Here is a 25,940-nt window from a genome sequence, read left to right as displayed (position 1 = left end):
CCTTATCCTCATAACACAATTTCCAGCCATCATTATAGAAATCATAGATTACATAGCATTCTACATGCTAACCTCTAATCTTTTTTGGATTATGAAAATTAGGAATAAATTGCAATTAAGAAATTTTCATAATTAAGTGTGTAAAGTATAAATACAAGTTATTTTTTAAAAAACTTTATTTTAACACCTAATACAATTCCAATTTAAGGATTACTCGCACAAAAAAATAAACACATTTGGTATAAAAATGTATCACTTTAACGCCCTTTCCCCCGGAGCCCCCGCCCCCACCCCCTTGAGCGTGAGCTGCACTCTATCTGGATGCAGAAACATAGAGACTAATGGCACGGATCAGGTTTTACCTACAGGAGTTTCTGTTTATGTACCCAGGTACTCTAGAGGACACCAGCCCACTTTACCACATAAACCAATTCCTTCAGCCTGCTGAATGAGTTTCACAAAGAAACAAAGCTTATTATAAAGGCATCTTAAAAACCATTATCTTAAATCCTTTTTAGAAGGACTGACTTTTTTTGTTTGTATTTTGTTTTTTGTTTTTGTTTTTTGCAACCATTTATATACAGTGTGACATAACAGCTCTGGAGTACAGTACATGCAGCTGAATATACCTGTTGAATATAAAATACTTTCTTAAAATCTTCATCGTTGGAATTCTTTGAAGTTTAAATTATAGAATGCCCATTACTTTGAGAAAATGGTTGGAGTACAAATGTCTGCATATGTTGGCCACAGAAATAATCCAAGGCTAACTGGAATAATATTCATAGCACACCAGGAGTGCATAAATAATTTACTTACATTATTAAAATACAACTCATAAAATTCAAGTTCAAGATCTTATAGGATTGTCTCTGTAATCCTCTAAGTGGTTGCCTGGAGATGAGCTGCTTCTTCGTCCTCGTGTCTTTCCTCCTAGCGTCCTGTATAAAATGGCGAGCTGGAGCTCCTCCTTCCTGCAGTGACAATAGAGTCCCTCTCTATTTGTGCCGACTGCCTCTTCTCTTCATGGCAGCGGTGCACTGCGGACAGAACCACTTCCCCTTCGGCGCTTCGGTCAAGCCAACACACCCATAGTGGAACCACTCTATTGGACACTGGAAGAGAAAATTAAAAAAAAGGGGGAGTTGGTATTTCTAAAGAACAGATAATAATAATAAAAAAAAATGCTTAGGACACACAGTATTTCATTTAACCAAACTTAGGTCTGTGCAATCAGATTTCTTGGACCCTGGCAGTGACTTAGACGTTACCGAGTCTGACAGAGTTGCCTCATAAAAACATGGACACCCAGAAAAAAAATGCTTCTTTGATAAGGGAGGTCATGGACTCAAGTACCTGAGCACTAAAGAATGGACATTTATTTGCTGCCATCAACTTGGACAGCCAGGCGGTGCTATCTTCCAAAGAATAAAGAATATGAATCTTATATGAAGAAGGAAAACATGTAAAAGATTTAAAAATATCCAGCCATAATTGTTCTCTGGAAGTGGAATGAGCTAGCTGTAACTAAAGCCATCAAGTGGCTGCATTTCCTTTCTGGTGCTCTATCCAGAGATATGGAGGAAAAAACCCTCCTCTCTGAAATATTCAAAAATTCTTCACTCCACAGGAAGGCTTGATAGCCACAATAGTACTGGAGGAACTACAGGGACCCCAGAGGACATTGCTTTAAAACACCTCCCCACATACACACACAAGTGACTGCATCGGAAAGTTGGGGAGGGACTGTGCCCTTCTAAAGAGCACAGTGCACCCACCCTGTCAGGGAAAGAACACACACAACTGTCACCGCAACAAGGCAATCCTCGTGATGCTTGTTAATATCAGAATTCCGACACCACTGGTGTCACCAAGGTCACAAGTTTCATGCTACTCCTTTGAAGTACAACAGGAACAAAAGGGAGTAGCAGGTACAAAACTGCTGTAGGGCAGTTAAGGAATGAGCCAAAATCCCTAGACAATCAAACTATTTAATCAAACATGCACCTTTATCCAAAATTAAATCCCTTTTGTGGTTTGAATATGAAATTCCCCTGATAAGCTCAGTTGGTCCCCAGCTAGTAGCATTGTTTACGAAGTTTCTAGAACCTTTAGGACAGGGTGCCTTGCTAGAAGTGCTTCACTGGGGTGGACTGGAGGTTTCAAACCCTGCCACCACTTGTACTTGCTGCCTCCCTTCTGCCTGCCCTGGGTGGGTGAAACAGAATCAGGTGGCTTCCTGACTGCCAGGCCAACCTCACACTCCTGCTGCCATGTATCCCCTGCCAAGATGGACTGTGTTCCCTTTGGAACTGTAAGTCAAGAGACACCCTTCCCTGCCTTAAGCTGCTTTCTGTCACTGTAACCAATACCCTTCCCAGCACATGAGCAGGAGTCCTTTCTCAAATCTCCTCTCAGTTTCCCATCAGAGATGGCTTGTACAGCCCAAGTCCCTTGCGGAGAGAATGCCGGATGCTATAGTAACGAGGGAAATAACCCCACATTAGGTCTTAACTATCCCTGAGCATCATTTGCCTAAAAGAACTTGGGGAAGTTTCACTTCTTCAATGTGATAAACAACCTGGACTCTAGTAAATACAGTATCTTAGGCAGAAAGAAAGGGAAGCACTTCGAGCTGCCGACAGTAATCCTTGTGAATTTAATCTGAACCTAACACTAGTAGTGCAACCTTGAAACACTGAAGCAGGAAAATCATTAAAGCCATGTAGATGCTTCCATCAGGATAATGCAGTTATCCCAAATGAAAACCTGACTGCCAAACTGGGAAACAGAATTAATAAGACAAATACTCAGTCATCTACACATTTTTACATCCCAATATAGGAAAATGCAATACTCACATCTTGGTTATCACATCCCACCATCTCTCCATAGGATACCTGGTTCAAAGAAAATTAGATAAACATTATAAGTATGTTGCAAGCATTTAAGAAATTGGCACATTGCATAACCACACAATATGATCTTCTTCTCTCTGATTCATAAATACTCAGTAAAAAAGCACTGTCTTTAAACTCACAAACCGGCCTTACAGGTAACTAGTCAACCAGAGCCTTAGTCATGGGTCTCCCAGTCTCTAACACCATCACAGAGAGGAGTTTCTGCTGTGTAGGCCACATGGCAAGTGGTATATTACATCATGCATGCAAGGTACATGTGTTGTGACATCAAAATGTCTCACCATAGGTTGTATGGGAAAGTTGGCATTACATGTAATTCATGATTCTTTATATTCTTGGTATTTATAGCAAGTATACTACTTTTAGAAGACAAAAATTATAAATAAACGATTCTTAATTTTAGCTAGCATAAAAATGTGCTGATTTTAAAACAGTTTTCTTTCTTGTTTCTTCAGACTACACTTTTATAGACACGCAGTAGACGTTTTTACCTGATTACAGATGCAATACCGAGGTTCATTTGGGTCATAAGTCCAATCGACTTGACTGTTGGAATCAGATTCGGGCACTACAGTTGCTTGCTGGGAAACTTCTTGTACTACAGTTGAAGACGATGAACACAGAGATAAGGAGGAAGAGGACGAGGAGGAGGAGGATGACGACGACTGCTGGCTTGAAGACTTGGTGTTGTTTCTGAAAAAATTACAGGCAGATTAGCTGCATTTGTTCATTGGGGAGGTTCCCTGAGAGTGACTCCTAGTCACTGACACAGAAGGAAAGGACACACTGAGGTCTGACCCTATGTTTACAATTTTTGTTTTCTGGAGAATAAGTTCCTTTAAGAAGGAAATATTCTTAAAATCTTCTATTTAAAATAAATAGAAGAAAATTCTCTTAAAATGTTTCCAACTTTTAAAGATAATTTCTAAATTAAGGTTACTATCTACTGTTGACTTAAAATTTTTGGTAGTGTTCAAGAATAATAGTTACACCATCTCACTGTTAACGTTTTTTACAATAAATTGAAGAGTTCTCATCAAAACCTAAGTACAAATATATAAAAGTATTTGGCAAAGTCCTAACATCAGTTGGCATGTGCCCTATGCCTATCAAGTACAGCTGGATTTGAGAGTATCAGAATTCAACAACTGTTTACCACCAACTCTATTCTAGAGTACTAACATGCAGAACTTTATTATAAGGAGTTCAACTAAATGTGGGCAATTCATATCAATTTTAAGATGTATAATAGTTCTGTGGAGACTTTACATTGATCATTCTTTCAGGACATTTTTGTAGAGAAGTAATACATTTAAAATAAAGATAAAACACATTATTATATAACTAACTCTTTTGGTCTCTCATTTGCACCTTTTTTTCCCCCTTCAGCTCAGACAAGAGGATTTCTAAATACCTAAACTACAAATAGGAATAGTGACACAAAATGATTTATCTGAAAGAACAAAAGAAAGTAAAAAGAAGTCACTTATATACTAACTGAGAACAATTACAAATGACTCTAACAGTTGAAAAGACTTCTTTCCTACCTTCAAGGTGAGGCAGTGCAGAGAGCCGACTGCCTACCCAGTGTTGAGCCTGGATCACTGTACCCCGCTGTGGCTAATCCCTGGAGGCATGATGGGTACAGCTCCACACAAAGAATCCTGAACAAAGACACACACTGCCATGGGGAAACTTACTTGCTCTTCCTGCCACTCCGTGAGTCCGCGGCGGAGGAACTGGCGTTCTGTGTTAAGGTTGTCATGAGTGCCGATGAGGAGGAATAGCCAGCTGTTTCTCTGGGTATGGAAAATTCTTTTCCCAGCTGGAAGTCATTGTTCTTAAATGCTTCATAACTGGCTTTTAAACTCGATGTTCTTCGCCCTTCTTTCATCTTAAGTAGACATGGATTGACAACATCAATATATGTAAATATGTACTTTCTCTTTAAGTGTTACACGTTATGGTTATTTAAGTCATGGAAAAATTCAGAGTCATTTTCATGCTAAACTGAGAATAAACATGGGAAATAGAATGTCTTAACTCACACTATGTGCAAACTACAGAAATGAGCTAACCGCAGCCAACACAGACAAAAGCCCAATGGTACAGAAAGAACAGATATTGTCCTCATGATGACAGGAAGGTAACTTGTGCACTGACTGGGAGAAGGGTCAACGTGATGGCATGTGCGTCACTCTGTACCCTGTTACTTCTCTGCATTATTAATAAAACTCCATCTAGCATAAAAGGACAACTTCAAGCTCAAATTATATGATGTCTGAAAGCTCTGCTAACACCTAGTGGCTCCTACTGAGGTTTGCTAGTGCCAGGAACCAATGTAGCACTTGCCTCTACCCCCGACTATTACCTGTGCTGTCGCTTGCACGGCCTGTGCTGCCGCCATGGTGATGGCCCCTGCGCCAGCCCCTGAAGATAATGAACCAATGTTATAGGAGGCCAGGGGCTGGGACGAGTTCACATTGTAAGCATTGTTGCAGGAAGCTGTGGAATTATTATTCCGACAACCTGTAAAGAAGAAAAAAAAATGGTTGCAGAGTACATAAGGTTTCTGAGATTGAAATAAATTATTTCCCCATATATAAACATTAAATTTAAATTCTTCATATACTTTAGGGGTTGAATCAACTGGAAAATACAAGGCAATTTTCCTTTTCCTTCTTATCGTCATGTAGACTTCAGAGGCAGCACATATGTGGACTATAATCTTGAGCGCTCCTCTATCCCTTACTCCAACACAAACAAGCAAATTACCACTTTCCAGAAACTAAACTCACCCAGCGTGTTCTCCTTCGAAGCATCAGATGTAAGGGTGGACAGGAGAGCTTCAGATTTGAATTTCTTTTCAGGGATATGGTCTGCTGCTGGATGGTGAGAAGTTGGATTATATTTCCTTTCTGAATAAAAAGAAAGAATTCACAAATTTCAAACTTCAGGGGACTACAGAGAGGAATACTTCCACCCCTTTATAAATCAGTACAGTTATGATCTAGGTTCCTTATGAAATGGACCATTATGCTCACCAAGGAGGGGACAATCAAACAGTCTTTGTCACGTGTTTCATGGAGAGAACAGACATTTCAAGCACTTTAGAAACTAGGAGCTAAAAACTAAAGACAATCCACGATGCACTATGGTTTCGCATTATCACGAGAGAAAGTCCATCTTACTATACTGCCTATCATTTAGAATAGCTTTCAATTTTCCTCTCTTTCCTATTGAATTGACTTGTCAAAAAATGTAGCAACCAATAATCCCCCTTCACTACTCACTAATAACAAGATGTTATCCCAGGATAAATGTCAGACTTAAGTACTGGACGGCAAGGCCGAAAGAAACGGGCCTACATGAAGAAGTATATAGTTTCGGTCAGTCATAATACTCCCTAGATCTGTTTTATATATTCTGCCACTGCGTTTATAGAACAGACTTCCTGTTCCCAAATTAAATATATATTGCTTAAATGGAAAAGTCTACAAGTAAACTGTGATAAAAAGCCTATATTTTTCTTTTTTCTCTTATTTTTTTATTAGATATTTTCTTTATATACATTTCAAATACTATCCCGAAAGTTCCCTATACCCTCCCCTGGCCCTGCTCCCCTACCCACCCACTCCCACTTCTTGACCCTGGCATTCCCCTATACTGGGGTATTTAAAGTTTGCAATATCAAGGGGCCTCTCTTCCCAGTGATAGCCGATTAGGCCATCTTCTGCTACATATGCAGCTAGAGACACGAGCTCTGGGGGTACTGGTTAGTTCATATTGTTGCTCCACCTATAGGGTTGCAGACCCCTTCATCTCCTTGGGTACTTTCTCTAGCTCCTCCATTAGGGGCCCTGTGTTCCATTTTATAGATGACTGTGAGCATCCACTTCTGTATTTGCCAGGCACTGGCATAGCCTCATACCAGTCAGCTACACCAGGGTCCCTTCAGCAAAATCTTGCTGGCATATGCAATAGTGTCTAGGTTTGGTAAAAAGCCTGTTTTTTAAAAAGGGAAAGGAAAGGACGTTTCTCATTTTGTTATGTAGAGCTAATAAAAGAGAACACACAGGTGACATTTACGGTTCTAAATTGTACTTGAGCCAGACTTACTTTCCACGGGAGTATGTGAATGAGCGTGGTGATTGTTCACTGGCTGCGAAGGAGCATCTAATTCCAAAGATCCTAGAGAGGGGACCCAGAGACAAACCAGGATTAAAGTCACCATAGCATCTACACTTAAACCAACCCCAAACAAGATGTCCCCTCACATATGACTGCCAAATTCTGGTATATCATTTTAGACAGACATGTAGAGAGTTACTATCTGCAATTTCATCCTGAGCAGTCCTCTCTCTAGGTAGGAAGACTCATTTCTCAGTATTCACCTTAAGTACACAGCAGCTCAAAACATGCTAATATCTAATTAGAGAATCTTTCATGCTGGGTGCCACACAAATAGGAAAAAGAACATTACAACTGTATTAATGGTGAGATCTAAAACATTCCATCTAGTAACAAAATTGAAAGCCCTTTAATACGTAATCCTAAAGGTCTAGGTGATGGGGATATTACTGCATACAAAGAAATTCAATCACCAAAATTAATTTCAATACTGACAATTCCAAAAAAGAGCTTAGGGCTTTGCTTGCAAACAGTAAAGGGCGTAACTCCCAATACCAAGCTTTAAAACACTTCTGAAGAAATCCTCTGAACTTATTAATGATTTGGTGAGATACAGTGATGTCAGGGGCAGGATGAACAGTTTGTATGTGATCCCGTTCCGTATCCTGTGTCTGGGTCCTTAGAGTGGTTGTGTCCTTAACTCCCTGAAGCAGTGAGGAGGCAGGCAAGGCTTACTCACAGCCACCAACAGCATTTCCAAAAGAAAGAAACCTTCAAAGGTAGTCATACAACATTTCATTTTGTTCCCCAGTATCTATTATCCTCAGATAGGTTTCCTCGGGAATAAAAGTATCACCAATAAAGAAGATAATTATGTGAAGCAAAGATCTACTGTTAAATTTAAAACGGCAATTCTCACTAGCAGACACATGCCTGGCTTGTCCAGTTGACCTCACATGCCCCTGTACACACAGCTTAGGTACCCTGAGGTCATGAAACCCACTATCTGGCAATAGAAACAGAACAAGTTCTGGCGAATGAATGTACCAAGGAATGAGCGCTGTTGGACCCTAACTGAACTCTCATAGAACTCACCCTCAGGACTAACTTGGTTCCCTTAACACTCAGTGACTACCTCCTCTGACCCTACCAACAAACTGTTATCTCACCGATTTAGGCTAGAAAAGATGTTAAATTGGTTAAAAACAAATCTCAATCTTGCTCACATTTTGGGGACATCTCCAGAGTTAAGCCCAGGAAATATCTGGGACTAAGTTTAAGCACATCAAGTTGAATCTTGTAACAACAACAACAACAACAAAAACATTAGGATGAGTTCTTCTGATAAGGGGAGGCTTTGGAAAGACTTCCAGCAAAGGAGGAAGTGTTATGGAAACCTCAGTTCACACAGGTGAGGGGCAAAGTCTCGACAGTTCCTGCAAGCTGAAGCATACAGAACAGGCGTGGCTTGTTTCTCATGGTGGACACTTGTACGTGTTTGCCTCTTCTAACTTAGCATATGTGAATATTAAACATGCACGGAGTCTGCAGTGTGGGCACACATACTCAGAATCACAGTGGTCTGGAGGCTGGGGCGGCAAGCTGTATAGAGCATGGTCCCATCTCAAAGTGGAAAGACTTTGTATGCTATCTTCATAAAGAGGGAGTAGACTGACAGCCTGAATACTTCTCTCAGTGTTTATGACCCAAAGACTTCAATGCTAGCCTAGAAGTTATGGGATCCAGAGGCTACCATCCACCAAAGGGCATATCTGACCTGGCAGGCTTTTGTGAGAAAACTACTCTCCAAGATGAATAGAAAAAACATAAATTGTACTTACGCCTCTCTAGTATTTCTGTAATTCCAGCATTATCAGCTTCCAGCTCCATTTTAAACTTAGCCAGTTCCTGATCCAGCTTTCTCAAGTGCCGATCTACCTGTTTAAAATAAAAAAAAAAAAAGATAATACCAAGATCTGGGGCCCAGCTAACGTACAGTTTAATGAAGAAACGTCAATATTTCTTTACTAAAAGGTAAGTCTGCTTCATATCTTTAGACTAGTCAATCAACTTATATCTTAGTACATCTTAGGGTACTGAGCTAATACCTCCCCAACCTTATTTTTAAGAAACCAGCGTCTCAAATCTGTTAGAAAATGTTCTGTGGCCGATTTTCACAAGAGGGGCTGTGAGAATCAAAGTAAGTACAGGTTCTGAGGGTTGGAGAAGTGGCAACTTCTCAAAGCGTGCCTCAGTTATTACCTTCTGTCTGAACTTTATCCTAGAGCCGCTCACGCTGCATGCAAACTGCCTTACACTAACAGGGAGGACATTCAGCCAACAAAGGCACAAATGCAATCAATGCTACAAAGCAGGAAAGTGGACCATTATTTCTGCAAACATTAATAAACAAAAGGAAATTTTAACTAAAATCTACATTTTTGAAAAAGCTTGGCTTAGATATGGCCAATTTTTATTTTTATCATTTACTTATAAATCTTTCAATAACAGGAAATTATGACTTTCAACTAGGTAGTGTCGTAACATATTTATAAAATTAATGTCAAACATTATTATCTTTCCAAACCTACTATTTTAAAGATAAATAAATATCCATCAAATTCTTTAAAAGATATTTTTATTACAATACTTTTACAATACAATATTTTCAAAATCTAGCCTGAGTGGATCACTGTTAAGACTAGGGACAGTAGAAGATGGAGAAATGGCTCAGGTATATGTAAGAAATGCTTATACTCTTAGAGAACACCGGAGGTTAGGTCCCACCACCCACATGGGATGGCTCACAACTTTTGGCCCCAGTTGCAGGGGTTCCATTCCGGCCTCCACAGGCACTGTTCCCATATGCATAGACCCATATAACAGATAAACAAGAATATGCATAATTAAAATACAAAAGTAAATCTCAAAAAACAAACGAGTTGCTGGGTGTAGTGGTGTATGCCTGTAATTGGGAATTAAGAGGTGCACAGGCATCTCTGAGTTCCAGGCCAGCATGATCTACATAGTAAATTCCAGGCCAGCATAGTCTACATAGTGAGTTCCAGGCCAGCCAGAGCTATATAGTGAACTGTTAAACTAACACTCACTCTCTCCTTCCTTACTCCCTTCCTCATCCTCCCTCCCTTACTCCCACCTCTCCCTACCCCCGCCACCTGCCTGCCTCTCTCAACAATAACAAACCCTATGACCACAATGCACTACAATATATAAAATGAAGAACAAATTTTCAGTAAGTTATTCAATTAAGTACTTTGTTCCTAACATGAGGAAGAGGAGGACGAAACCTACCAAGGACAAGATGCAGGTCAGATGCTACTAAGGCCAGGTAACACTGCCCTGTGCTTTAGATGTTGTCTTAATTATTTTTCTGTTGCTGTGATCAAACGCCATGACCAAGAGCAACTTTAGGGGTGGTTTATTGTAATTTATGACTTTTAGTCCATTGTCCTAGAAGTCAGGGTAGAAACTCAGGAGGCAGGAGCTGGTGCAGAGGCCATAGAGGATGCTGCTTACTGGCTTGTCCCTCATGGCTTGTGCAGCCTGCTTCCATACAGTACTCAGGAGTGGGCTCTGGGCCCTGCCACATGCATCAGTTGAGAGAAAGTGCCAGTCTTGCTGCAGTAGTTTGAATAAAAATGGCAGCCCATTTGGCTTATCTATTTGAATGCTTTGTCACCAGGGAGTGAACTGTTAGAAAAGGTTTAGGAGGTGTGGCCTTGTTGCAGGAAGTCTGTCACTGGGGTTGAGCTTTAGGGTTTCAAAAGCTCATGCCAGGCCCAGAGTCTCTCTCTCAGCTACAGCTCTAGTGGCTTCCTGTGTGCTGACGCGCTCCCTGACATATGATAATGAATATCTATTGTAACAGTTGCCTTGGTCCTGGGCTCTCTTCCCAGTAGAGACCCTTGTTCACAGGTCAGTCTGCTAGGCATATTTTCTCAATTGAGGTTTCCTTTTCCAAGATGACTCCAGCTTGTACCAAGGTGACATGAAAATAGCTAGGACAGATGTCCTCACCCTAAAATGTAAGGCAATCCTCTTTCCATGTGAAAACAGAAAGCAAAGTAAAGCAAAACAAACAAAACCAACCCCCCCGCCAAAAACAATAAACCCTACTGGCTCAGATGAGTTAAGTAACATGCCCAAGATTATACAGCTGTTGCATTACAGACTTAAGATTTAATTATCTATATATATAGTAGATAATGCATCCTCATTTATATTTAATTCCTTCTGAAACTCTGTTATAGGAATAAAGTGGTTTTTTTTCTTTTTAAGTGTAGAGACACATAATTCAAATAGAAAAACTAGTAATAATGTCCTATTGCTTATATTTTGTATGTTAGCAACAACTTTCAACATATTTCTTTATGATTTTTCAGCCATTTAAAGCCAGGTTATCACTTAATATTTACATACAAATTACTCTTCAGAATTTGGCAGAAGTCATAGTTATAATATTTAAAGCCTACTGGTGTCATATGTTTGGGGCAGTTACTCCAATTTATAGGACACAGATAACTTTTGAGCATCCTGTAATAGCATCTTGCTTTCAACAAAACAATGACCACAAAATTCCATTACTCAACAGTATAGTGTCTCTTTCATTGTCAAAATTTAATCTTAAGGGAACTCAGAATAATTAAATATATTCATTCTAAAACACCACAATGAAAACCTTCCACCAATTTATCTAAAATTAAACTTACAATAAACATTGAGTTTCTAGTATGTACTTGGTGCTAATGAAGGGCATGTGAAGTCTGTGAAAAAAATCCCAGCCTTCACAGAAATTAGAATTTAGCCAACAAATCAAAATTCCTAACATTTTTAACATTATAAAGACCAGACTCCAGAAGATAGAATGTAAATGCAGCAAAGGGAGAGGTTCTGCAGTACAAGAATAAAAGACATAGCCATGTGACCCTGGGCCATGGTAGACACCAAGGAAGGAATGACGAAGGGAAGAGCACACTGCATTTAAATAGATGGAACAGAGCAATCATAAATATGGACATTGTCAAACAGTATGTTCCGAGTGAAAGAAAGGATGGTCTAGTCTGTACCACAGAGACTAGAGAGGCAGAATGCTAGAGTCTCGCCTGGGAGGGTGGTCTAAAGTGTATGAAGGCGATCTCCCCACACCATACACCTAATTCATCCCATCTCTCTACTTGAAATTGTTTTACTAAATATATTATTGATGAAGTTCACTAGATGACTCAGAAGAAGCAAGAGAATTCAAAGAATTAAAAATTCTCAAAACTAATTTCCTACCTCAGCAGGCAAGAGCAGCCATAACCACCCTGAGGGTGGCAGCTCTGGAAATGGCTTCTTGATTCAAAAGCAACTGTGAACTAATTACTTTTTAAGCAACTCCCAGAAAACGTGAATTATTTCTCTTAAATTTATCATTGTTATACTTACTAAAATAAAATTAAAAGTCAGAGAATAAGTTGACCAGATGATTAAACTTTAGCTAAAACCCTCAAGATACAGCTATGCAAACAGTAGTCAAGAACTATAAAAAGAGATAAATTGAACTTAACTGAAATCTCACACCCTCGTTCAACCCACATGAATGGAAGAGCCGTTCTTGCTAATCACTGCCAGGAGCACACAGGGGCTGGGTAGAGCAAGGTCTTAGATTTTTGCAGCCCCTTTACACATACCTGAACTTGTAAGGATGGTTTACAGTAATAAAGAGGGTATTAGTCTACTTAGGAGAGAGAGTGTGTTTGTCACAGATTCCAAATTCAAAGTTAAGCACAAGAGTCTTGCTGATCAGTTCCCTACCTAACGACAATAAATGTTCTCCACAAATGCCCTCTCTTCTACAGCTTCAAATCATCCTGTAACCCAGCCACAATGGCTAAATTTAGACTATGGTCCTTTTCTAGAACTTTTCTGAGGCAAGCAAACATTACTTGGCATGTTCATATGAATAAAGAATTTAGCCACACTTGGTCTCTGAGTATAAAACAACAATAAAACCATTTCTTAATATTGTAGAGTTCTAATATTTTATTTTTCTCTATTGAATCTCTGTTTTTCAATGTTCAGATTTTACAATGTGTCAGTGAAGGACTTACATTAAATTAACATATAACTTTTAACAAGTTTCTACATGGTCAATTGCTTCCCAGATAGTCGAATTTTCCACTTTAGACATCTAGCTTGACCTTAAAGAAAGAGTAGTTTACTAGGTCCTAAGAGAAAACCCATAGCAATAGCAGATTAGTTTTACCTATGAAAGGACTTCGCTGTAATAAAGAAGGTGAACGGGTAGTGGTACGAGAGAGTAATGACATCCGAGTATCCTCTGATAAATCATAAAATAGTTCTTTACATCTCTAAACTCTATGATTAGATGAAAATGTGAACTATTCTGTCTTTGGCTTAACCAAGTACTTGAGGCCCTGGAGCATAAGCTACATCTAACCATCTTCCTAAAAGACAGCAGGGACTGAAGACCAATCAAAAGATCAGACTCACATCTTTTCTTATTTAGATTATCGGGTGAAGAACTCTCAAATTTATAGGCAGAATGTGGGTCTGAGATTCAATCACCTCAGGTACAGGTTGGGATATATAAGCAGAAGCAAATGCAAGAGTGGTGAGAAATGCCAGACTATGAAAAGCACTCAAGTATCAACTAAAGCTGTCATTTTGGCGGAGTGCATAAAAATCAACTTTATTGGGTACTGCAATGTAAAACTTCTTAGAGAGTGATATTTGATTAAGGAATATAAATTAGTGCCTAATGACTGTTTACATATTATTAGGTTTTAGGAAATTATCTAGCAAGGTATCTTTTTGTTTCTAAATGTTTCTTACTCATAGATAGACAACATGGTTTCTTTCCTTAATAAATGACATAACCAGTATAGTGCTGGTCAAAGGAATACATCCATTTACTAATGATGTTAAAAGCAAATAAAATGTTACAGTGTGAAAAGGCATAATGAAAACACTGTTTTATACAAAACACTGAAACATGAAATCTGACTACAGACAGGTTCAGTGCCTCTTATAAGAAATGTCTATGCAGGACTTCAGAGGCGTTTCAGATTTCAAATGGTTTCAGATTTGGGGAGCTTTACATAAACCAATGAGATATCCTGAGGACAGAATCAAACTCAACACAAACTTTCATCTCATATATACACAATCTAAAGGGAATATCCATATCCTGCTTTGCCTATAGCCTGTTAAGATATGAAATAAAATCAGATGTGAAATTTTTTATTTATTTTTATTTTTTGGTTTTTTGGGTTTTTTTGAGATGGGGTTTCTCTGTGTAGTCCTGGTTGTCCTGGAACTCACTCTGTAGACCAGGCTGGCCTCGAACTCAGAGATCCGCCTGTCTCTGCCTCCCAAGAGCTGGGATTAAAGGTGTGCGCACAAATTTTTTACAACACCCACAAAGCTTCATTTCTGGGGAACATTTCACATTTTGAACCTTCAGATTAGTAAAGTCTACTCAATTATCCTACAAGCCTGCAGAGGTCAGAAGCCAACTTATGAGAGTCAGCTCACTCCTTCCACCATATGGGTTCAAGGGATAAAATTCAGGTCATCAGGCTTGGCAGCAGGTGCCAACAACCTGAGCCATCTTGCCAAATCAAAGATTTAGTATTTTAAAATGTCTCTTTTTGCAGAACAAATCTGTTACTCTTCCTTTAGAAGAATTCTTTCACAATTATATACATTAGAAAAAATAAATTATCTAAATTGAAGAAACTAAACAAAACCATGAGAGCCTATTTAAAAGAATACTAAAAAGAACCGAGCAAAGCCAGGATCAAGAAGGAGCCTGCAGAACACAGTAAACTAAGTCTGGAGCAAAATCCAAATGGATTTCAATCAAGGCCACAGCATGATGACTGTGCACTTTAGAATAAGCATGATAGATTTATCAACTGGAGCCGGGCACCCCATGGTCACTCATTCTCCTCGGCTGACCAGCTGTGGATCTCTGCAATAGCCTCCATCTGCTCTACAGAGCTTCATGGATGAGGAGTGAGATCTACACTATCTGTGGGTTTATAGAAAAATATTAAAAGTGTAATTATAAATTATATTGGTTTAGGAAATATGGCAGCAGTAGCTTCTTCTCTAGGGTCTATAATGTCTCCAGCCATTAGTATGTGGATAGGCTTACTATAACAGACATGGATTTCCTCCTAAAGAGCAAGCCTTGAATCCAATAAGGCAGCTATTAGTTACTCCCAAGATAAAAGAGTCACTATTGCAGCACTGGGGATATCTTGCTATGTTAGTCATTGGTATGGTTGGTAAGCTTTATAGCTCGGTAGGACTTGGGGACTCAGGAAAAATCATGGAAAGGGGGATGAGTGAAAAGATTTTAAGTGCCAGAGGACCAGGACACCTAATGGTAGATGTCTTCTACACATAACAGGGAGGCTGCACCCATGGAATTTCAACAATATGATTGCTTAAGATTGCTTAAGTAAATCTGCATAATAAACACCAACTGTCAGAAGTTTCACAACCCCTAGACAAAGAGCTACAGGAAATCCACAGCTGGTGAGAAAAGAAGAATCAGTTTTCTTCTAGGATGAGCTCCTAGTTGGTTATTCAATCCCAGTGGTTAGCTCTAAGATATGTATACATGAGCAATGATACATAGAACCAGTATCATGTCTCCCCCTTACACACACACACACACACACACACACACACACACACACACACACAGAGATCAATCAATAGATAGATGATAAGTAGGTAAATAGGTAGATAGATCATACATGTGAACAAATATAACTATAATAAATACAAAGTAGTCATAGATTTGAAAGGCAATGGGGGGGCATGGGAGGATGACTTAGAGGGAGAAAAAAAGGCAAAAATGATGAAAATGCAGTTTTCATGTTTTAAATTCCCCAAAATGCTTATATTTTAAAAAAGAATAAACATGACAAATCAAAGTTGAAACACCATTTAGAAAGTGACTCTAAGTCTTTTCAGTAAGTGATGAATATATTAGAGGGCTCAGGCACTAGAAATGGTGCAAAGGGGGTTTCTAGTGGCAAGCAATGCTCTTTAATTTTTCTAGAATATGGTCACAATAGTACATACATTAATTAAAACCTACATTACAGTTTAGTGCATATATACTGTAATCTTTCTAATTACAATCCTGTTTTTAAGAAGTACTAGAACTACAGCAGTTTAAACAAGTGGAGAAATTACTTGTGAGTGAAAGATCAGTCCATGGCAATAAGTTGGAAGAGGTGGGAAGGAAGCTGGGAGGAGGACTTTTAGTGCCCCAGTGTGGAAAGCACAGATCAGTGGACCTTCTGAGAGAGAGATGGGGAGAAGTGACAGACACGAGAGGCTCAGATAATATGACTCAGCAACTCAGAAATTCTCGTGCTGATGGAATTGCTGTCTCGTTTATGAAACTAAGAGACTAGATGGGAAGGTAGCTGAGAAGTATTTCTCTACTAGTGTGGAAGGTATGTGGGTAGTAATACAAAGAGCATCTGACCCAGAACTTATTGTATGACATGGTAGCTGATCTTCCTTGCCCTTGACAGAGAATTAAGAGAGGGTAAAAATTATCTATGAGCAACCCTTGAAGAATAAGAAAGGATAAGGGTAAAGGACAGAACCAAGGAGCACCATCATTCTGACATTAGAGACCAGGAAAGGCCACAAAGGTGGGAACATTTTTGTACAGCCTTCAAGTAACACTACATGAGCAAGAATGCCAACAGAAAGAGAATGGTAAACAGCATTAACGGGACTATGGTGGCCCAGAAGTTATCAACTGAAGTCTTGGGGGACTGGAAAAAAGAATACAAGTTGCAAAGGACTGAGGAATTATCTGAAGATAAAAGAACACCCAAAAGCCCGAATGAGAAACTCAAGAAAGATTGTTTTAGAACAATATTTGTTTGGGTGCCTAAGTGTCTTTAAGAGATAGGGGAGAAGTGAATGTTTAAATGCTGTGGTATACAAGAAGACAAGAAAATATAAGAAAAGAAAGCAATGTCTGAAGATAAGGAATAGAATGCATATGTGATATAGCCAAGTCAAAGATGGTACGGGAAGGGATAGGAACAGTAGTAAAAGTGACCATTCCTAAGTTCAAGGCCAGCCTGGACTATATGGAGAGATCCACCTGAGACAGAGAGATAAAAGTACAACAGACAGACTGCAGGGTGGGGGTGGTGGAGGAGGAAGTGTAAAAGGTAAATAAGTAAAGCTACAGAAAGAGATGACAGTTGTATACCTGACAGGAAGAGATAATGGCATAGCAATAATTGAAGAAATGTCCACTAAGAAGCCTCAAACTGCAGTCCTATCTATGAAAGGCAAGATCACATGCCCAGAGCTGGGATGTTTGTAGGAAATGGCACTGTCTAGGAAGTAACCATGGGGAAGAGGAGAAAAGAAACAGACTCCATTCAAACGCAAGGACCACTGCACAATGCCTAATGAAAGGATCCAAATAAAAGTGAGGACACCAAGTCTGCAGGGGCACCAGCCTCTCAGCTGCTAGTAAATCCAACTGTGTGAGCGACAAGTGACTTCAGGGACTGTCACAGCAAGTGAGGGCACTCTGAGACGGTAGTGATGAAGAAGGTAATGAAAAACGTGGATAAAAGTCCAAGAACTCCACTAGAATCTCAGATTACACACACAGACACACACAGACACACACACACGCACACACACAAAGTGGAAGAAAATGAGACGCAAACACAAGAGGTATTTCAGAGGTGGAGAAACTCCGCAAGATGCTCCAGTTCAGAAGGCAGCAAGTGGAGGGGAGCAGAGTTCACAGAAGATACAAATAACCAGCAGGTAAGATGGCTCACAGGAGAACAAACAGGAATAAGGGCCCTGTTTCTTAAGGAGTGAACGGCACTGTTATAGAAGTCACTAAATGATGTAAGCAGTGTAAAGCAGAGGAAATGTAAAGATAATTTAATCTCAAAAGGGGATTTTTGAAACCTACTCTGCAGGGGCTGGGGAGATGACTCAGTGGTTAGGAGCATACACTGCTTTCCAGGGGACATGTTTGGTTCCTAGCTCACATCAGCCTGTCTTCAACTCCCAAGGTTTCAAATTCTCTTCTAAACTCCACAGGCACTGTGTGTGATCACCCCTCCCTGTCTCGCGCTTTCCTGTCTCTATGTATAGATATCTATGTGTGTGTGTGTGTGTGAGTATGTGTATGTGTGTGTGTATATATAGATATATAGATATCTCACATGTACACACACACAATACATAAAATCTGTGCTTCTGATTTGTACTATGTGATACATAAAAACATATATGATGTGTGATATTCAAATTAGAATCCATTTCATCAACACTTGATCTCTTTTGCGTAAGGGTAAAAACAATGAAAACCCTTGCTTCTACCTTTTTAAAACAGCATGTACTAGTGATAGTAGAACTATATCTTAGTACCTACTTGCCAGTTCCCTATGAGCCCTAGAATCCCTAGACAGAGACCTCAAGCTGGAACTGAGCTGGAGGCTTTCCCAGAGCCAGAGGACACCACGCACACTGCTGTAGGAGAAAAGGCATCAACAGTGTTTACCCAACTGTAAGCCATGTGCTGTGACAACCTGTCAGGCAAGATGAGCCCTCTGGGCCAAAAATGCCTTGACATTATGGGAATAACAGACAGCTTTCTGACTGGATTTGAAGCCCATTCCACAGGATGGAAAAAAATGCCTAAATACTATAAATCTGGTCAAACGGTCATGGGATAGGGAGGCCAAAGACCCTAGAGGAAAACATACTATTATGGTTTTTGCTAAATGGTCACGTCAAATTTCCTTCTAAATGCTCAAGTTAATATGTACAAGTTAGTGCTGTCCTCAGCCTCGGTCAGAGAAGCCTTCTTACTGCAGTATGTAGCACTTAATGCAGAGAAGCGTAACTAATCAAGATGCCAAGAACATGGGATGGAGTATGTTCAGCCCTAAATAGATATCTATATAGTCCCTTCCAAGGCCTGGAACATCCCGGTTCAGCCACAGATAGGGAGATGCGAAACAAAGAACATATCTTTTGGACTTCATACAGCTCTCACTGTAGCTGTGGTTACTTGCACAACATTGAGCCTGCCAATGTTCATCATGGATAAGAGAGACCTATGAGGTTGCCCCCTTCCTGATGGTTGGTCCGATGTCAGTTATGGTGACTGGGGGGTGCGGGTGCCACTTTCTTCAGTGCTGGAGTCTCTGAGAAGTTGCCCATGCTCCAGGAAAGACCCTCCCACCCATGTCAGTGCAAAGAACTCTAACTAAAGTGGGTCCCACGGGAAGAGAAGACATGAAGGGCGGAGGACGGCTTCTTGAGAAGCCTGTTTCAGCAGGGGGTGGGATGAGAGAGGAGAATGACTGACAAGTGAAAGTGACTAAAATTCATTCTACACAAGTGGTATAACTGTCAAGAAGAAAAATAAGGACAAAAAGGAGACCCCTCATCTGTGAGATGCAGCATCAGTACTAAGTTGGTAGTTACTTACCTACCTCCAGTAACTCAGACCCTAAGCATTTTCAGAAGCCTCAGATCAGGAAGCACTGGGTTTTCAAGAAAGCTTCCCTTTTGTTTTTACATGAGTTATTTTACAACAAGTTGTTGCTTTACCAAGATTAAAAAATTTATTTCACTACATAAAAACACACTTATCTGATACTATTTTTCTTAGTTTAATGCAAGCATTTGCATGCATCATATATAAGGCGGGTGAGTGACTTTTGTCCTAGCTAGCTTTAACTGTCAACTTGAGCCTAGAGTCATCTGAGAGAAAAACAGCCTGATCAGATAAGCCTTTAGGCATGCCTGGAGGGGTGTGTGTGGTAATTGTTAAGTGATGTGAGAAGGTCCTATCCACTGTGGGTGGTACCATTTCTTGGGCAGGTGACTCTGGGCTGTATAAGCTGGCTAAGCAGGAGTCTGTATGAGCCAGCTAGTAGAGTTCCTTCATGGTTTATACTTCTACTTCCTGTCCCAACTTTTCTCAACAACTAGTAACTGTTACTAGGAACTAGGAACTAGAAACTGTAACCTACACGCTGAAACAAATCTTTCCTTCCTCTAAGTTGCTTTTGGTTAGAGTACTGTGCACCAGTAAGAGAGATGAAACTGGAACATCTCTATAATGTGTCATGCTCACTAAAAACTTTATATTCGCATGTATCTTTCAATGGAAAATTGTATCTAGTAGGCACTGTAAAGCCAAGAAAGATTCAAAATGCCAAAGTTCAAGTCAACCAAATTGAACATGGGCTTACTCTGATACAAAAAGAAATTATTTTTCCTATAATACACAGAAAGAAAAGGCTTTGCATTAAAAACAGCCGCTTCCTATCATATGGTAGTGACGTCATCATGACAACAATCTGAGAAGCACATAAAGTGTATCTCTCGGTGATTTCAAACTTTTGGAATTACTCTTGTAAGAAAGAAACACCTTTTTTCCTTTTTTCTTTTTATTAAAAAAAACCTTTTTACATACATTTCATCCTATTCTTTCTCCTCCCCCATCTCCTCTCCTCCCAGATTCCCCCCACCTCCCTACTCACCCAACTTTATGTTTGCTCTCTCAAACAACAACAAAAACATAAAACAACCCCCCAAAACAAAGTTAAAACAAAATAAAAAAAAAAACAACAGTAAGACAAAATTATCAAAACAAGAAGCACACACTTAATACAGAGCCTGCTTTATGTTTTTCTTTTTCTTTCTTTCTTTGGGTGTAATCTGATGTTCCCAGTTATATTCCTGACCCAGGTGATGCCAGCTATGCATTAGCATCCTCTAGGTAAACAGTGATATGGGAAATCCTCTTTCTCATTTTCATCAGGCCACCAAGGACCCTCACTAACATAGTACTCTTAATCACATGTTATCATAGAAACAACTGCAAAATGGTAGAATAGGATTAATTAAATAAAACCAGTTCTTTCTAGAAATATTACCCACAAATGTACAGTAGTCTTCACTGAGGTGTGTGGCTCTTGACCTATTAACTAAACTGTGAATGTCTATGACTCTTCCCCAAGAAAACCAAGACACAGACACTGAACTCTCAAATTAAATATGACCAAGGGAGCAACACTTCAGTTTACACTTAAGCTAATAAAATAAAGTGCAGAATTCTAGCACACACAGCATAATATGCACACTCTTTTACTTACCAAATCATAAATCTGGTTTGCCAACTGTACTTTCTCATCTGCATCTTCCAAAGCTTTATAGTAGTCCTAAAGAAAAATATTTTCATTTTAAGCACTGGTAACTTTAGCATACATACATACATATTCATATGCTTTCTCATTACTATACCTTGTTATCACTTGCTCATCATATTAGCAATAACAAGCCTCCAAGGTCGGGAGGGTTGGGACATTAGAAATGAAGTACAATGCCAAAAATTAAAAGATGCTCAAAAACCTCAGAAAACACATATAAAAGAAAATTATGGCAAGTCCACCCTCTTTCCTAGGGAGTTATGAAAGTACAAACAAGTGCTAAGAGTTAGCTAACATTTCAAAACACAGAACACTCCATTTTTACAACATGAAAAAATATCTTATGTGTGTAAGTGTGTTGCCTGAATGTATGTTTGTGTGCCAAATGCCCACAGAAGTTAGAGGAGGGCATCGGATCTTCTTGAATTGCAGTTATGGATGGTTATGAACCATCATGTGGGTTCTGGGAATAAAATCTGGTCTTCTAAAAGAGTAGTCAGTGTTCTTAATCATTGAGCCATCTCTCCTGCCCCAATTTTTACAGCAAAACTACAGCCATAGAAAGGATCTGTAGGTTTCTGCTGTCCAATTGGTCGACAGCTCTAGTTTTAAATTAGATATCAATTAATACCACTCAAATTATAATTTATATTTCTCCATATTATTTTAAAACACCAAAAATTTTCTTTTCATAAAAGAAAAAAGTATCCTATGTGTTTCCACAGACAACTAGACTTTTGGGGGTATGTTCAAATTGTGCTGCATAAAAAACTTTTAGTTGAAAAGGATGGCTAGTAAACTCTAGATTTACATATGCAAGCTCTAACCTCCTTCATACCTGGGTATTTTTATAAGCCAGGACCACTTCTCTTAGGAAAGCTGGTTTACCCCCTCCTAACAGACAATCTTTCTTACAGATGGAAGAATAAATAACACAATTGAAATTTTCAGTTCCAAAATTAATGTTTCTGTATATCCCTGAAAACTTTATATAAAGGTTAGGTGTAAGGACTTATTCTTCCTCATGTTAAAAGTCTTGACCCAGGTCACACAGCTACATGGCAGTGAGGACCAAAGCCAAATCTTTGAAAGTTGTGTTCCTAGACACCACTAAAGACACCAGATCCCACATGCACAGCTCTAGTGAGCTTATCTAATCTGTAATCTAATCTTCAGGACAGCCTTGGCCCGCAGCACTAGCTAAACCTCAGCAAGAATTACAGGAAGCTCTAAACCAGTGCTTCTCTACCTTCCCAATACTGGGACCCTTTAACCCAGGTCCTCATGCTGTGGTGAGCCTCGGCCATGACATTATTTATGAATTGCAATGTGTTTTCCGATGGTTTTAGGTGACCCTGTGAAAGGGTCATCTGCCCCTTGAGTTGAACTGCTGGTCTAGAATATACCAAGTACCCCCAAGTCCCTCATAAGTGCCCTCACTCCATATCCAGGCATCTACGTAATGTTATTCTCTCTCCTAAGGGTCCCAATGCGACTGACAATTATCCAAGGCATCACACTTACTTTTTTGATGGATGCCATCTGTTCTTCTCGCCACTCGGGTTTATTCTTCTTTGCATTCATAAAGAACTCACTGACTCTTTGTTCTAGTTGATCCATTGCATCTGACACAATAAAACATTTCATACTTAGCCGACCAAACTGCTTTGATTTGAGGGAAAAAAAAAGACATCTGACAACTCTGTCTCAGCTTATTCACATTCTGTACGATAAGCAGTGGCGCCTTCATGACCTTAGGTTTTTCTTTTAATTAGGTATTTATTTCATTTACATTTCCAGTGCTATCCCAAAAGACCCCACCCACTCCCCCACCCACCCACTCCCACTTCTTGGCCCTGGTGTTCCCCTGTACAGAGGCATATAAAGTTTGCACGACCAATGGGCCTCTCTTTCCACTGATGGCCGACTAGGCCATCTTTTGATACATATGCAGCTAGAGACAAGAGCTCTGGGGTACTGGTTAGTTCATAATGTTGTTCCACCTATAGGGTTGCAGGTCCCTTTAGCTCCTTGGGTACTTTCTCTAGCTCCTCCATTGGGGGCCCAGTGATCCATCCAATAGCTGACTGTGAGCATCCACTTCTGTGTTTGCTAGGCCCTGGTCTAGTCTCACAAGAGACAGCTCTATCTGGGTCCTTTCAGCAAAATCTTGCTAGTGTATGCAATGGTGTCAGTGTTTGGAGGCTGATTATGGGATGGATCCCCGGGTATGGCATTACCTTAGTTTTTAAAAAGCTGAAATATTCTGTACTGACTTTGCTATTTCAAAACATTTTCCAGTAATCAAGGTAGAGTCAATTGTACAGACAAGGATCTATGCCACAACCCACACTGAAATCAAAGCTAATGGCATTAAGTCAGCTGGTTACGGCAATCAGAGCTGCTTGCTAACAGTACTCCTGGGATGTTCTCATACTTCTTTTAATAAAAATAGTGATGACAGAGTCAACACTTGCTCCATAGCACCAAGCACCTCATCACGTCCCCTCACAGGAAGAGGTGACATATGTGACCGATGCTCACCATTTATCCACTCAACACACATGCTATTTATTCTATGTAAGGGTTCGCCAAAGCCCAGGTCAAAAATAATGACCTCAGTGGATGGCTGCTAAAAAAATAAATAAAGGGGGTTTTGTTGTGACGGAAATGGAGAAAAAAAATTGCCCACTATATTTATCATTTAAGCAACTTCAGAGCAGGATGGCTTTTTAAAAAAGATGCTGAGACGCTCTAGTTAATCTTCATTTTTAAAACACAATTTACTTTCAGCTACTTGCTGACCTTAGACATGCTGATACTTTTAATGCATACTCACTTTGTTTCCGAAAACTCCAGGATTACAAAATAAGTAAACTTGAAAGCACTGTCATACGAATAGATTAAATCCAAACTATCCCAATGTTTTAAATTATCCTTTATTCTAAACTTATTTGTAATGGGCATTATACATCCTAATTATCTGTATTAGTTTAAATCCTCAGAAGACTGTCAGTTTAAAAAAAAAAAAAAAAAAGCAAGCAAGCCCCCAAGGCAGCAATGCAGCCATTAAAATAAGGAGCTGGAGTCGTCCTAGTCGTCCTGTCCAAGAGTGAACCCAAATCTGTCTGCCACCAAACTCTACTCAATCCCTCTGGAATGTGCCTCGGCAGGTGTTTACTACTGCAAGTACCTTAAAGTCAAAAAGAAAGAGCACACCTATTCCAGTCAGAGATTTATGAGAGGCTACAGGGCAATGCACCCAGAGACTGAGATGAGAAAAGTACAGTCAGGGACAAAAGGTACAGAAATGAGGGGCAGGGGCGGCAGAGGATAACGAATGAAGAAAACAAGCCCTTAGCAAACTCAAGTTACCTTTGAGCCTCTTCCAGTCTGGCTTTTTCAAAAGAACAAGGTTCATTTTGGAAATAAGTCACATATAAAACTGCCAAGCACAGACAGAAAAAAATCAATGCTAGCAATGCCTGAAAAGCCCAGCACTAGGCAGACAGAAGCAGGAAGATGAGGAGATTAGAGCCAACCTAGGATTATTATACATATTAAGTGTGAGAGCAGCCTACGTGATTGTGTTTACAAAACAAGAAACCAGTAGGGGAAGCCTATCAAACGTCTACAGTTTTCTAAAGAGCAAGCAGATGATTTCCTTAAAATCTGATATCTCTCTCACTCGTTTCTAGCTGAGAAAGTGTCCACGCTGTTCACAGCTCTAAGTGTCTTCCATTAATATGCACTTGTCAAAGTTCAGCCTTCTGAGTTCACTAGGGTCCCTAGCCTGCCCTTCTATGTCTTTGCTCTGGAGAAATTCGGAATGTAATGAACTTTTAAGTCTGAATGCAGAACTCCAAGTTTCCACATCCAGGCTCGGGTGCAAACCTTCTGAAAATCACGCGAGTTTCCACTGCGGTGCAGTGTCGTCATCTCCATGCAGTACACAAACAACTGTGTTTGCTGTGCCCCGCGTGTTAACGGTACGGTGTGCCCGCCGCCTCCTTGTCACAGCCTGAAAAAAGTAGCGCGGAGGACCCGCCAGGCGATGCCCGAGGGAGGCCGGGGCTGCGCGGGGCCGTGGAGACGCGCCACTTACTCTGCACCTGCAGATCCATCTCGCGCATCTCCGTGAAGCGGTCCCGCAGGTCCATCGGAAGCTGCTCAATCACTGTCAAAGGCACAGTCCGTCAGAGGGCGGGGCCAACGGCGAAGGGACGCGCTGGCGTCACGCGTGTGTGCGTGCCTGCGTGCGTGCGTGCGTACGGGAGGGGGGGCGGCTCACAACGAGGCTGCCAGTTACCGTGAGAAAGAAACATCCCCCGCTCCCCCTCCCTCCCGCCATCCCGCCCGCCCGGCCACTCGCGCTCCCGCCCGCCGCCGATCCCGCCCGCCGCGTCGCCGGCGCCGCGCACTCACTTTCCAAATAGTCCTCTAGGTACAACATCGCGGCCCTGACTGTTGCGGGGACGAACGGGTCCAGGGGTTTATTTGTGTCACTCGCTGTCGCCGGAGTTTTGTCCCTTCCAATATGGCGCCTCCGCTAGCAGCACCCGCTCGACTCCGGCAAAGGAAAAAAAAAAAAAAAAAAAAAAAAAAAAAGCAAAGG

At 40.3% G+C, this 25,940-nt stretch overlaps 1 protein-coding gene across 1 annotated transcript; it reads right to left on the bottom strand.

Moving 5' to 3' along the window:
- Positions 1-161: 161 nt before the first annotated feature.
- On the bottom strand, positions 162-25,940 carry Ing3 (inhibitor of growth family member 3). The gene is made up of 12 exons (XM_021164522.2): positions 25,751-25,940; positions 25,431-25,502; positions 22,850-22,950; positions 21,272-21,337; positions 8,894-8,990; positions 7,041-7,112; positions 5,720-5,839; positions 5,293-5,450; positions 4,622-4,815; positions 3,413-3,614; positions 2,862-2,900; positions 162-1,115 (listed from the first exon to the last, which is right to left on the bottom strand). Exons 1-12 carry the CDS (start codon positions 25,776-25,778, stop codon positions 999-1,001), a joined length of 1,266 nt encoding a protein of 421 aa, XP_021020181.1. The 5' UTR covers positions 25,779-25,940; the 3' UTR covers positions 162-998.

Source organism: Mus caroli, chromosome 6 (assembly GCF_900094665.2).
Source record: "Mus caroli chromosome 6, CAROLI_EIJ_v1.1, whole genome shotgun sequence".
NCBI classification, from domain to species: domain Eukaryota; kingdom Metazoa; phylum Chordata; class Mammalia; order Rodentia; family Muridae; genus Mus; species Mus caroli.
The sequence above is the reverse complement of the archived record's forward strand: the minus strand, read 5'-3'. Positions and strand labels throughout refer to the sequence as shown.

What these genes read in the sequence shown, in the direction of transcription:
- Ing3 (XM_021164522.2), bottom strand. Translation starts at nt 25,778, where the DNA reads ATGTTGTACCTAGAGGACTATTTGGAAA. An exon ending in AGATGGCATCCATCAAAAAA is followed by an intron (nt 21,338 to 22,849) that starts GTAAGTGTGATG and finishes ATTTTTCTTTAG; the next exon opens with GACTACTATAAAGCTTTGGA. An exon ending in CGGAGTGGCAGGAAGAGCAA is followed by an intron (nt 3,615 to 4,621) that starts GTAAGTTTCCCC and finishes TAATTTTTTCAG; the next exon opens with AAACAACACCAAGTCTTCAA.